General features: G+C 40.3%; 1 protein-coding gene and 1 long non-coding RNA gene across 5 annotated transcripts in view; one reads left to right on the top strand and one right to left on the bottom strand.

Annotated features, from left to right (window-relative positions):
• The window catches only part of LOC116096404, a 64,137-nt gene that overhangs the window by 14,904 nt on the left and 38,885 nt on the right, over positions 1-10,348 (bottom strand). The window lies entirely within an intron of this gene.
• CUNH1orf185 (chromosome unknown C1orf185 homolog) overlaps positions 1-10,348 on the top strand; it is a 19,707-nt gene that overhangs the window by 714 nt on the left and 8,645 nt on the right. For 2 of the 4 annotated variants that reach the window (XM_031378176.1, XM_031378177.1), the window contains exons 2-4: positions 2,907-3,012; positions 6,133-6,249; positions 9,954-10,083. In XM_031378176.1, coding sequence (XP_031234036.1) covers positions 2,907-3,012; positions 6,133-6,249; positions 9,954-10,083 — 353 coding nt within the window. The remainder of the gene's footprint in view (positions 1-2,906; positions 3,013-6,132; positions 6,250-9,953; positions 10,084-10,348) is intronic. The other 2 variants (XM_031378178.1, XM_031378179.1) reach the window with 1 other exon arrangement.

Raw genomic sequence — 10,348 nt, 5'->3', positions numbered from 1 at the left:
TTACTAGCCAGTGCTCTTTTAGATCTGTAGTTAGGCTCAGCACAATCTTCTCAGTAGGTTTAACCTTTTCACAGAAACAGTGTTAGTCTGCCCATTATAGCCGTTGTGTTTCCAACCATAACGCCTTTCTCTGGGCATATAAAGAATCCTTGCCCTTCTTGTACTGTGTTGCTTTGTGGGGGCTGGTACTACACAGGTTTCTTGCAGAAAGTCCTGCAGCTCTTAGGAACAGTCACTGTTGGTTGGGGGCGCTGTCAGCACAGGAAGCTCTGTCACTTCTTGACTCACTTTTAGAAATGGCTTTTCAGATATTCATTATTTTAAGTAAGCTTTAAATATATTAGCATTCATTATTGACAGCATTTTTTATTTCAGCTTTTGTGTATTCTTTCTTTATTTTTTAATATGTTAATTTATGCTTCAATATAAACTTGTTGACCTTGTTACTCTTTCTCTGAGTCTTGATTTTTTTTTTCCTGTTGCTGGAGACTACCCCAGGACTTATGTGAGGCAGGCACTCTAACACTGGAAGAATTTGATAACTAGAAAAATTTCTATAAGCCTGTGCCCAGTGACAGCCCACTGATGCTTTTCCTTATTTATTTTTTGTTGTTCTTCTTTTTGGTTTCAAAACTTAAAACACTATTTTTTACAATGTTTAAATAGTACAGGAAATTCAAAAGAATGAAGTAGAAAAAAGGGACAATAGCAAACACCCACACAATCTCCTAAATGAGCATTTTTTTTGTCATATTAGCTGTGTATCTTAGATGGAACATTAAAGTCTGTTTGTATTTTGCCTAAAGTCCTGTTCACCCAGAGATAATGACTGTCATAAATTTGATGTCATGTGCTGGGATTGCTGAAATCTCAGTACGCATGGATTTCTCTGTGTAGCCATGGCTGTCCTAGAATTCTCTATATAGGCCAGGCTGGCCTTGAACTCAAAGAGTTCCACTTGCCTCAGCCTCCCTTGTGCTGGGATTAAAGGTATGCACTACCATAGCCCAGCTAAGAAATATCTTTTTTTAAAAAAAAAAAAAAAGTATGTAATCCAAAATCTCTACAGTGCTGATACTGAGGAAGTCTGCGCTTAGTTTAACACTATTTTTCACACATAGCTTATTTAATGACTTTCTAGTTTGGGCTGTTTATAGTCTTTTTGTGTCTAAAGTATAACTCTGTTAAATAGTCTTATTGTAAAATATCTATATCAATAATTCTAGAATGTAGATTTATTTTGTTTTGTTTGTTTGTTTGCTTGCTTTTTGAGACAGGGTTTCTCTGTATATCCCTGGCTGTCCTAGAACTCACTTTGTAGACCAGGCTGGCCTCCAACTCACAGGAATCCTCCTGCCGCTGCCTCCCCAGTGCTGGAATTAGAGGTGTGCACCACTACCACCTGGCTGAATGTAGATATTTTCAAACCCGTTAAGCTACAAAAATGAGAGGCACTATTTTGAAGCTAGAAATCACTTAGAAAATTAAAAATAAAAATAAAAACCATGGTACTAACAAAGTCTTTTAAAACAAACAAACAAACAAATAATGGGAGCAGAGAGATGGCTTAGCAATCAAGAACACTGGCTGCTCTTCTCAGAGACCTAGATTTGGTCCCTAGCACCCATATGGTGGCTCACAACCACCCCAGGGTGGTTCCAGGGAATCCAATGTTTTCTTCTGGTCTCTGAAAGCTCAAGGCACACAAGTAGTACACAGACACACATGCAGGCAAAACACATAAAATAAAAATGAAATTTAAAATTACCACATGAGTAAATATTGCTTGTTGAGCTTATTCCCCATAACTCTCTACCCTCTTTTGTCATCCTCCCATTAGTTCTCTGTTCCCCAAGACAGCTTCACTTCTCCATACATGATTTCATGTTTCTATGCATAGGAGTCACGAATGAGAGAAAGCATGATGTTTGCCTTTCTGACTCAGCTTAATTCACTTAATAAGTCTATCTTCATTTGCATCCATTCTCCTGTATATGACATAGCTTTTCTCTTCTTGATGGTTTAGAAAAGTTTCACTGTTTGTGACTACACACACACACGCACACACACACACACACACACACACACACACACACATTCCTCTGTTGTTAAATACCTAGGTTGGTCTATGAAAGCTTTCTGAAGTTTACTTTATGTTTGTGTATCAGGGTTCACTCTACTTACATCATGATTTCTTTTTTTTTTAAGATTTATTTATTTTTATGTATGTGAGTACACTGTAACTGTACAGATGGTTGTGAGCCTTCATGTGGTTGAATTGAATTTTAGGACTTCTACTCACTCTGGTTGGCCCCTCTCACTCTGGTCAACCCCACTCACTCAGTCCCTGACCACTCCGGCCCAAAGATTTATTTATTATTATATATAAGTATACATTGCTGACTTCAGATGCACCAGAAGAGGGTGTTAGATCTCATCATGGGTGGTTGTGAGCCACCATGTGGTTGCTGGGATTTGAACTCAGGACCAGTCAGTGCTCTTACCCGCTGAGACATCTTGCCAGCCCCGATTTCTTAATTTTTAATTATTTGTTTATAAATACATTGAGATGTTTACTAGCAAAGAAAATAGAAAAAAAAATCAGAACATTGGAGTTAATTCCTGCACAGCTTTGGTTCGGTTACTTCTACAAGGTCTTCAATTTTGCCATCTCTAAAGTGAGATTCCCTATGGGCTTTCCCAGTTCTATTTAGGATATGTCCTGTGTTGTTCTCCAACTCTGGGTCTTCCCATTTATTTGGATGGTATAGGAATAGAATTCAGGCTCCCCGATTTCTTGGTCAGCCTTGATGTCACATATATCATTGTAAACATTACCTCGTTAATTTACCTAGTGAATTAGGTGACCTGTGAATGAAATGATCTTTTACCATATATTTCTGTAGATTTCTTTAGTCACTTAACCTATTTTCTGGCTGCTGGTGCTGTTAGTCTGGGAATTGGATTCTTTGCTTTGGCATCTGCTTTGTGGTTCCTGATTTGCAAACGAAGGTAAGGCTTAGTAGAAAGTTTGTCTACTTTTTTTTTATTGTTAAAAATTCTGTGAAGGGCTTGTTCAACAGTTATTAAACTTAAATAACTATGATAGAATTCACTCTATAATCTAGGGTTTGGTTGGAAAAGGCTTTCTGTGTAAGAAGGATGATGGATCAGTCGTTCTCACCCTTCCTAATACTGTGACCCTTTCATACAGTTCCTCGTGCTATGATGGCTCCCGACCCCAAAGTTATTTCTGTTGCTAGTTCATAACTGTAATTTTGCTGCTTTATAAATTGGAATGTTAATATCTGATATGTGACCTCTGTGAAAGAGTTGTGTGACCCCCTAATGGATTGAGAACTGCTGAGCTAGAGAGATACAACAGCAATCTGTGCATTGAAAACCTGAGAGATAACAAACCTACTTTACTTACTGGAAGACATGGATCTGGTTGCAATCTAAGGCTAGAAATCAGGGGTAACCTTCCAGTTTGGAGGTTAAGGCATGACTAAAGGGAGACTCCCTTTCTTTAGGAGCCATTTAAGAGAACTGACAAAATCCCCTGACATGGTCCGAAAGTGCCTGCCCTCCAGGAACACACAAAAGATCAACTGACACCTTCTTTTCTTTTTTATTAATCATTTTATTTGTTTACATTTCAAATGATATCCCACTTCCCAGTTTCCCCTCCACAACCTTTCCATCCCATCCCCCTTCCCCTTTGGCTCTATGAGGGAGCTCCTCCACCCACCTACCTACTCCTGCCTCATCACTTTAGCATTCCCTATACTGGGACATCAAACCTCCATAGGACTAAGGGCCTCACCTCCCATTGATGCCAGATAAGGCAGTCTTCTGCCTCATATGTATCTGGAGCCACTGATCCCTCCACATATACTCTTTGGTTGGTGGTTTAGTCCCTGGGAGCTCTGGGTGGTCCAGTTAGTTGATATTGTTCTTACAGGGTTGCATTCCCCTTCAGCTCCTTCAGTCCTTCCCCTAGCTCTTCCAGTGAGGTCCCCAGACTCAGTCCGATGGTTGACTGTGTCTGCATCTGTATTAGTCAGGTGCTGGCAGAGCCTCTCAGGGAACAGCCATATCAGGCTCCTGTGAGCAAGCACTTCTTGGCATCAGCAATAGTGTCGGAGTTTGACTAACACCTTCTTTTCAACTCTAAAATTTTGTGTTTCTATTTACTTAATTTGCTTAGAATTTGCATTCTGGTCCTGTCAAACATAGAAATTCTTAGTCCACCTTTCCACATGTCCTCCCAGTCGGCTTATGAACCTCAGCAGCTATCTCTCCACCATGTACAAGTTAGAAAATATTCATTTGTTCCTTATTTCAGCAAATATTTAACAAATGCACAATAGAACATGAATAATAAAGGAAAATATTTGTTGGCTATCTTCTACTGTTGTTGGAGTTGAGGATACAATTGGGAACAAGGCAGCAGATGTTCTTACGTCCTAGACTTGACAGGAAACAGACAATGAGCAAACACAAGAAGTAGACAAAGAACTACACAAGGGCTCTTCAATCTAAGGCAAGAGTTAAAGGAATAATACTTCCGGAATGCCTTTTGTAAAATTTTCTAAGGGCAACAAAATGACTTTGCCTATAATGGCACTCACCATGACACCCTGGTAAAGGAGAGAAATGACTCCTGTGGCTTGTTCTCTGACTACCATTTGTGCCTATGCACTCCACAGTACATGCACACATAGGCATGCATGCGAGCACACACATACACTAAATAAAAAGTTTATAAATACAATTTTACAAAAATAAAGCTTTCTAAGCTGAAGGGGTAACAAATACCAAGACCCCGAAAAGGGGAATGATCATGGCATTATCCAGTTATCAGAAAAAGTATTTGTCAATAATTAGTAGAAAAAAAGAAAAATAATTATGAAGTTGAAGAGTCCATAGGAATTAGTAGGCTAGATTATAGGGAGTTGATTTTATTTTCTGTGCCATTGTAAGGTGTTAAATGAGAGTAGCATTCTCATTCAGATACTGAGTGTTTATGACATGCTAGGCACTGCTCTGGCTGCTTTATATATATCTCATCTAGATTTAACACTATGAAGTGCAAGCAATATTATATCTAATTTAAAGACTATAGGTTTAATAGCTCATGTTTATAATGCTTGGGAGGCTGTCGCAAGAGGATGAAGAGGCCTGGCTAGCCTGAGCTACACATTGAGACTCTACCTTAAAAAAAAATGTTGGCCAGGCGGTGGTGGCACACGCCTTTAATCCCAACACTTGGTAGCCAGAGGCAGGTGGATTTCTGAGTTCGAGGCCAGCCTTGTCTACAGAGTGAGTTCCAGGACAGCCAAGGCTACACAGAGAAACCCTGTCTTGAAAAAAAACAAAAACAAAAAAAAGTTGAATACGATAATTCATTTCTCTCAACTCTTGGGAGGATGAGGCAGGGGGATCAGAAGTTGAAGGTTGGTCTGCAGAACATAGTGAATTTGAGGCTGCCTCATTAAGGAAGAAAGCAAGAAAGCAAGAAAGAAAGAAAGCAAGAAAGAAAGAAAGAAAGAGAAAGAGAGAGAAAGAAAGAAAGAAAAAATAAAGAAGTAAGAAAGAGAGAGAAAGAAAAAAGAGAGAAAGAGAAAGGGGGAGAGAAAGAGAAAGAAGGAGGGAGGAAGAGAGAGAGAAAAGAGAAAAAAGGAGCAATGACAGTCAGTTTTACTGATAAGTAAATATCTAAGACAGATTTTGTTAGACCACATGATTGCTTTTGTTTGTTTGTTTAGATAGAATTTTACTATGTTGTCCTGACTCAGCCATAACTCTCTATGTAAACCAGGCTAGCTTTGAACCCACAGAGATCCTCCTGCTTCTGCCAAGTGCTGGAATGTGCCAACAACACCCAGTACATTTTAAGAGACTGCTGATAAAAGTGAGTGTGCACTCCTAATAAGAGGATATGGCCATTCTGCCTTATATTCCCATTCCCAAAAGATATTTCTCTGTGAAGCCTGGACCTTAATGGAGCAATTAGAAAGGAGACAGGCAAGTAAGAAAACTAGCTTTCATCGAGAGAGGGGAGGATGTTTTGAACTAGTGAGACCAGAGGAAATGAAAAGAAGGGGCTGGACATGTGATGTTTTACAGGTGGAGTGGGGACTTGATAGAAAGAGCGCATGAAGTAGAGAAGAGAACGGTGACAAGATTAAGGCTGACACCTAGGACTTTATCAGGAGCAGCTGAGTGGTTGTGCCATTTTCTGAGGTGGGAAAATTATCATAATGGTGATCAATTTGGGGGGAGAGACGATAAACTAGAAGTTGTGTGTTCAGTGTGAGTTTAAAAGCCTACTAGAAGTCCAAATGAAAATGCCACGTTATGGTTGGATGTGTCCTAAGAAGCCAGGATGGAAGATTAGGTGTAGTGAATCTAAAGTCATAGAACTGAGTGAGACTAACCAGGGAGCGGTTGTTGAGACATGACCTGCGGCTGTACCCTTCATGCTGCCTGCATTTGGAAACTTAGCAGGTGAGTAGGAGAAAAAAAAAATCAGTATTTGAGAAGAAACTGAAAAGTTCTCGGAGAGTCAAGGAAATGGACATTTTAAAATGTCACAAGAAGGAGGTGAGAGCCAGTTCTACTGAAGCTGTGAAGTTGAAGAAGATGAGGACAGAGAGGTGGTTTTGATTTGGGGAGATGGAGGTCATTTAACCTTCATGAAATGTTGGTGCGATGATTGGTTCAGAGGCCGATCCTTGAGAACAATGAGATGTGAGAAAATTGAGAAAAGTATAGATGTCTCTCTCAAAAGGAGGATGTATATGTGTGAGTGTATATATGTGCATGTGTGTGTGCTTATGTGTGTGTGTGTGTGTGTGTGTGTGTGTGTGTGTGTGTGTGTGTGTGTAAAACTGGTAAAGGGGATAGCTAGAGGAGCACATAGAATTTTATTAGGTGCTTTTATATCACAGTGACTAAAATATTTAACACAGTAACCTAGGGGAGGAATGACTTGTTTTGCCTCACGGTTTTAAGAGATTTCAGTCTGTCACAGGGGCGAAGGGGTGACCACACTCAGAGTTGCAGGAATGCTTGGCAGAGTCTCCTCACCACACTGTGATTGAACAGAAGGAAGCTACCAAACTCCGCCTCCTACAGGTCCCATCTCCCCCAAGCAGCACAGAATCTAAGCAGTGCATGCTCGCAGCATGAAGTTGTGGGGGACATTTTAGATGCAAGTCAGAACAGAACTCAAAGGAGGGATGCTTTTCTTCTCAGTGTAGACGAAACTCTTGATAGCTCCCTCTTCCTTTCCCCTAACATACCCGAACAATCACCAATTCTATTTTTCCTTCCTAAATCGCTCACGTCAATTTCATCTTGTTAACCACCACTGCCACCCTCTCCAAGTCCTCATGGTCCTTCACGTGGACTACTGAACAGTGGTTCATAGCTGACCCCCACCATCACTGTTAAGTTCATTTACTCTCTTCTCCACACTTCAGCTATACATTTTTCAAATGCAAACCTCCTCAGATCACCCCATTCTCTTCTGTGGTCACTGTTTTTCAAAGGACTTCCCATTGATTTGGAGATAAACCCAGGTGCCATATCTTAAGGCCCCACATGATCTGCACACTCCATCCTGTGACCTACTTTCTGTCTTGCCTTTTGTGTTTCTCCTACATGTGGAACTCTTTGTGTTTGATATTTCATCTGCTTAGAATAACATCTCTCCCACACCCCCCTCTTTCTTCAGGAAACCCTTCACTGACCTCCCCTTCCAGGTTACCTCCCTTTATACCAACCCACACACAGTGCCTGCTGACTTCCCTCATTGGCACATACTTTCCTTGGTCATGTTTTCTGTCTACTGTAATATCTGTCTTCCTTTTTAGTACTTAAAACTATGTGATAGGTCATGAAAGTGATGGTTATGGGACCTACCTCCAACACACTCTTTAAACATTCAACACCCAATATTTCTGACATAAAGGTTAAATATTTGTTAGTGAATGGAATTCAGTGATTGTCTGGATCTTAACTGTTCATAGCTTATGAAGGAATCCAGTACGATGAACTCTTGAATTAAGTTGGAAGTTTTCAAGTACTGCTGGAAAAATAGACAGCTAGCATTTTATTGTTTGGGGAATGTTACAACTGAAGAACTTGTGTCAACATGTTAACATCCACATGACACTAAGATTCATTCTTCGTGTGCATTCCAGGTTTTCACAAATGCATAGTGATTTGTACATATAATTACAGTAACAGCCAGAGTGTTGTCATTGCCCTGAAGGTCCTGTGTGCATCATCTGGCTATCCCTCCCTCTCCCGAACCTCAGGCAACTACTGATCTTCCTAGGTCTCAGTGGTTCAGCTTTTCCAGAGTGATGTCATAGAGCTGAAATCAGACACCTTATCACACAGAAGCTAGCCTTCCTAGACTCCTTCTTAGACAGGCCTTACCTATGTACCTTAACTGGCCTCAAATTCACTAGTAGCACAGGTTGACCTCTCCTGCCTCAGCTCCCAAGCTCTGGCTTACAGGTGTGAGTCACTAGGCCCAGCTTTCCTCCATGTCTTTTTGGGACTTTGATGGCTCCTTTCTTTGTGTCACTGAGTAATAGTCCATTGTCTGGCATTCTTTTTTTTTGTTGTTTTTTGTTTTTTGTTTTTTGTTTTTCGAGACAGGGTTTCTCTGTGTAGCCCTGGCTGTCCTGAAACTCACTCTGTAGACCAGGATGGCCTCGAACTCAGAAATCCATCTGCCTCTGGCTCCCAAGTGTTGGGATTAAAGGCGTGCGCCACCACCGCCCGATGTCTGGCATTCTTACTGTATTAGTTAGGGTTCTTTAGAGAAACAACTGAAAGAATGTGTATATATATTCATATATATGCGTGGGATTTATTAGAGTATCTCAGAAGTTCTGGTCTGACTATTCCAATACTGGCTGTCAGCCGATAGGAAGTCTAAGAATCCAGTAGTTGTTCAGTCCACAAGGCTGGGTGCCTCTACTGTTTATAGGGATCCCAAGAAGTAGGTGCTAACACAAGTGTAAGAATGAGCTTTTGAGCCGGGCAGTGGTGGCACACGCCTTTAATTCCAGCACTTGGCAGGCAGAGGCAGGCGGATTTCTGAGGAAACCCTGTCTCGGGGAAAAAAAAAAAAAAGAATGAGCTTTTGAGCGACAGTGAGAGTAAGCAGGCAAAAGCATACTTTCTCCACATCCTTAATGCAGGCTGCTGGCAGAAGGTGTGGCCCAGACTTAAGGTGGATCTCCCCTCAAAAGATCTGGATTTAGGGTAGAATTCCCTACTTTACATGATTCAGTCAAGAAAAATCCTCACAGGTGTACCCAGCTGCTTGGATTTCAGTTAATTCTAGATGCAGTCAAGTGGACAACCAAGAAGAGGGATCACAAATATTTAACCTTGTAATGAAAAACTTTGTCCCTGTCTCTGACTCTGATGAGCTGAAGTTTTGCTTAGCACCCCATGGTTTTTAACCTCCCCCTCCTTAGACTTGCTTGTAACTGTGTAGATTATAAAAAAAAAAAAAAAAAAATCAAGCGTCCTCTTATAGTTATTATTTTCAATCCAGTTTCCTTCCTCTTTGTGGGAAAAGGGACCAATGAGTTAATTTTATTTAACTAAAGACAGATTTATAAAAAGACTGACAGTGAAGTTGGTTATGTCAGTAGCCAAAAAGAAGTGTGTAACCCAATAATATTCAAACTGAAATAACTAACCTGCTATAGTTGCCTGGTTTACAGTTCATAAAAAGTAGACATAATGAGATCAGATTTATGTTAGAGTGTATAAACTGAGTGCTGCTTCTTAAAGGTCTTGCAACATGTGCTGATTTAAAACCCCTGTGTATAAATACTAGTGACTATCTCAGGTGGCATATACAATCGTATAATCTGATTCTTGTTTAATAACATTTTCTGTGCAATGTTTTTCAGAGAAATATTTGAGGGTTCCAAATTTAAGGCAGTTGATGAAAAGATGAAGCCAGGATTATGCAAAGCAAAGCTTAAAGCTCAGCCTCAGTGTGTTTTCATTTCCCGGAACTTCCATGTTGGCCATTCACAGGTAGAGTGTCACGTTTTAATGTTGTCCCCTCAGAGATCTCTAGGCCGTGTCACCAGCATGTTGATGTCAATGTATTCACTGTTGCATTTTAGTTTAAGATACAAATCATGGAGCCAAAAGTTAAATTATCTAAACTATAAGTTCATACAACAGGAAAACTGAAGTTGTCCTTTATATTTGGGGGAGGGGTGTGATAAAGTTTTTAACTGAACAGAAAAATTAAGTGAAAATATCTCCAGTTGTTTTTATATACCTTTCAGCCAAA

The sequence above is a fragment of the Mastomys coucha genome, unplaced genomic scaffold (genome assembly GCF_008632895.1).
Source record: "Mastomys coucha isolate ucsf_1 unplaced genomic scaffold, UCSF_Mcou_1 pScaffold18, whole genome shotgun sequence".
Taxonomy (NCBI): Eukaryota; Metazoa; Chordata; class Mammalia; order Rodentia; family Muridae; genus Mastomys; species Mastomys coucha.
The sequence above is the reverse complement of the archived record's forward strand: the minus strand, read 5'-3'. Positions and strand labels throughout refer to the sequence as shown.